The sequence below is a fragment of the Hipposideros armiger genome, unplaced genomic scaffold (assembly GCF_001890085.2).
Source record: "Hipposideros armiger isolate ML-2016 unplaced genomic scaffold, ASM189008v1 scaffold_173, whole genome shotgun sequence".
NCBI classification, from domain to species: Eukaryota; Metazoa; Chordata; class Mammalia; order Chiroptera; family Hipposideridae; genus Hipposideros; species Hipposideros armiger.
In genome coordinates, this window is record NW_017731523.1 from 2,881,650 (window position 1) to 2,885,234 (window position 3,585).

General features: G+C 40.2%; 1 protein-coding gene across 1 annotated transcript in view; it reads left to right on the forward strand.

Moving 5' to 3' along the window:
- ZNF397 (zinc finger protein 397) overlaps positions 1–2,864 on the forward strand; it is a 55,390-nt gene extending 52,526 nt beyond the window's left edge. The window contains exon 7 of the mRNA XM_019652070.1: positions 1,079–2,864. Within this exon, the coding sequence (XP_019507615.1) occupies positions 1,079–2,849 (1,771 nt within the window). The 3' untranslated portion in view covers positions 2,850–2,864. The remainder of the gene's footprint in view (positions 1–1,078) is intronic.
- Positions 2,865–3,585: the final 721 nt, after the last annotated feature.

Sequence of the window (3,585 nt, forward strand, 5' to 3'; positions counted from 1 at the left end):
CTTTAATAGTAAACACCATATAACAGTGGGCTGACAATCAAGATATTCAATGGAGGTCTCACACTGCCTACCATCGCAGGCTTCTGATATTGTTGAGCATAGGAATAGCATCCTCAAAAATCAACTCAAAAGAGCATTCTGACCCCACCTCTCTAACCTTTTACTGTTTACACACCTTGGTAAGGAAGTTTGATCGATGAATTTGGCTGTTCCCAAAAAGGGATCATGTATTCTTGGCCACTTCCTTGGTAATAATCATCAGGACAGAAGAGGTGGAGGATTATATAGGCCTATTTTTGAAAATTCAGGATTCTGTCCTGACCGTTCCTGAGCATGATGCTTCTTTCTTTACTGTAATGGCCTCTGACCAACCTGATGGATATACCCTGCCAGTGACAGCCTGGCCTGCTGCTGCCTTTTCCCCCTTTTACCTTCCCCACCCCCGTACTCTGTACACACTGCTTACTTTACATATATTAATAAATTACTTATGTATCAATTGCTTATGTATCAGCTCTAATTTAGTCAAACTTTCCTATCCACTGTGATTAGGTTTCAACATTCCCAGCTCTCCTGTAATGAACATATGCAGAACATATCTGGTAAGCCATTTTATTGGGCTGTTGGAAAAGTCATCATGCATTTTTGCAATGAAAAACATAGAAAAAATACATCATGACTTTTCCAACAATCGAATATAAATGGGTTATTGTGATCCATTACCTGTTGATTCTTCCTAGTTTCCCTCTCAGAGGATAATTTTCAGTGTTTTGGAGCACTTCCTTATCGTGACTACATTTTATAAGTAAATACTGATCTGTTTCACCTGAAACTTTCTTACAATATGGAGAACACATTCCATTTGAATTTCGTTTATTGTTTTAGATGATGAGACTAAGACCAAGATTCGAGAGCTGGCTTCAGAGGAGGAAATTACCACAAAACCTGAACCATTGACTGAAGAGTCTGGCAACCCCAGAGACAACGTTCTCCAGGATTCTGAATGCAGAGAATTCTGTGAATTGTCAGATACATTAAATGAAAAGAATCAGAACCCCTTTAAAAGAAGACAACATAGCTGTGATGAATGTGGACAAAGCTTTGCTTGGAGTACAGGCCTTATTAGGCATCAGAGAACCCATTGGGAGAAACCTTTTGAATGTGATAAGTGTGGAAAGGCATTTAGTGTGAGCTCAGCCCTGGTTCTGCATCAGAGAATTCATACTGGGGAGAAACCCTATCCTTGTAATTGGTGTATTAAAAGTTTCAGCCGCAGCTCAGACCTTATTAAACATCAAAGAGTCCACACTGGTGAAAAACCTTATAAATGTGATGAATGTGGGAAAGCCTTCAGTCAGAGCTCAGATCTTATTATACATCAGAGGATCCATACAGGCGAAAAACCCTATCAGTGCAGTCATTGTAGTAAAAGTTTTAGCCAGCGCTCAGACCTGGTTAAACATCAGAGAATCCATACTGGAGAGAAGCCTTATACATGTAACCAATGTAACAAACATTTTAGTCAGAGTTCTGATGTTATAAAACATCAAAGAATCCACACTGGTGAGAAACCATATAAATGTGACGTGTGTGGAAAAGCCTTCAGTCAGAGCTCAGATCTTATTCTACATCAGAGAATTCACACTGGAGAGAAACCATATCCATGTAATCAATGTAGCAAAAGTTTCAGTCAGAACTCAGATCTTATTAAACATCGAAGGATCCACACTGGGGAGAAACCCTATAAATGTAGTGAGTGTGGGAAAGCTTTTAACCAGAGCTCCGTCCTTATTCTGCACCAGAGAATTCACACTGGAGAGAAACCCTATCCATGTAATCAGTGTAGCAAAACCTTCAGTAGACTTTCAGATCTTGTTAATCATCAGCGAATTCACACTGGAGAGAAGCCTTACCCATGTAACCAGTGCAGTAAAATGTTTAGTCGAAGATCAGACCTTGTTAAGCATCATAGGATTCATACAGGTGAGAAACCCTATGAATGTGATGAGTGTGGGAAAACATTCAGTCAGAGCTCCAACCTTATTCTACATCAGAGAATCCACACTGGAGAGAAACCCTATCCATGTAGTGATTGTACTAAAAGTTTTAGTCGTCGTTCAGACCTTGTTAAACATCAAAGAATACACACTGGAGAGAAACCATATGCATGTAATCAGTGCAATAAAAGTTTTAGTCAAAGCTCAGACCTCACTAAACATCAGAGAATACACTCTGGGGAAAAGCCCTATCATTGTGATAGTTGTGAGAAAGCCTTCAGTCAGAGTTCTGACCTTATTCTTCATCAGAGAATTCACACTGGAGAAAAACCATACCTGTGCACACAGTGCAGCAAAAGTTTCAGTCAGAATTCAGACCTTACCAAACACCAGAGAATTCACACTGGGGAAAAACCATATAAATGTAATGAGTGTGGGAAGGCCTTCAGTCAGTGCTCAGCTCTTATCCTACATCAGAGGATCCACACCGGGGAGAAACCATATCCATGTGATCAGTGTGGCAAAAGCTTTAGCCGGCGCTCCGATCTCATTAATCATCAAAGAATCCACACTGGCGAAAAGCCATATAAATGTGATACATGTGGGAAAGCCTTCAGCACATGCACTGATCTTATTGATCATCAGAGAATTCACACTGGGGAGAAACCCCACAGGTATGTTCAGTGCAGCAGAAATTTTACCCAGCTCTCTGATCTTACTGATCATGAGAAAGACCATTCTGCCCAAGAAAGTCTAAATGTAATGAATATGGGAAAACCTTTAGTGTATAGACCAACTTTATTTAGTACCAGAGACACTATACCAGAAAAAAAATCTTATGAATGCTGTTGATTATGAAAAAGGTTTTAATCANGAGTATACAGTGATCAGTTTGTAGTAGTCACTTAGTACTCTGTGGTCAAGCATGAAGTCTCTATTAGTAACCCAAGAACAACTTAGGATCTGCTTTTCACATAGAAAATTGTTGTTGGCAGAAGTATGTTCTTACTTCACTGTGGTTCTCTTATAGAGGGTTACAAGAGGCTGCATACAGCATCCCTGACAACTGCAGATACTTCCAATACCACTGGTTATCCTGGTTAATAGGGTTATGTAACAGGACAGCTTGCATTGCAGCCTGAACCTACTGCAGAACCTTTTTTTACTCTGAGTCTCACTCAAAAGTAGCAATCCTATAAGTTATTGAAATTGGTTATTTCAGTACTCTGAACGGTGGTGTCGCCTCAAAAATGTGGGCCCACCAAGCATTGTGCAATGTTAAAAAATGGTTGGAGATATAAATGAAGTGAGAGAAGAAGAAGCCATATGACTATTTGAGAGAAGAGTGTTCCAGGCAGAGGGAATAGCAAATGCCAGAGGTCCCTGAATGTAGCAGGAACAGAGTGAGCCTGAGGTAGACAGGTCATAGGCGTGGTGGGATGAAATGAGGGCAGAGAGAAAGGGACCAAATCACGTGGAACCATCTAAGCCATAGTAAGGATTTATTCCCAATGTAATGGGAAGCCATTGGAGCACTTTACACAAGATAATAACATGTAAAGATTGCTCTGACTGTTATATGGAAAAT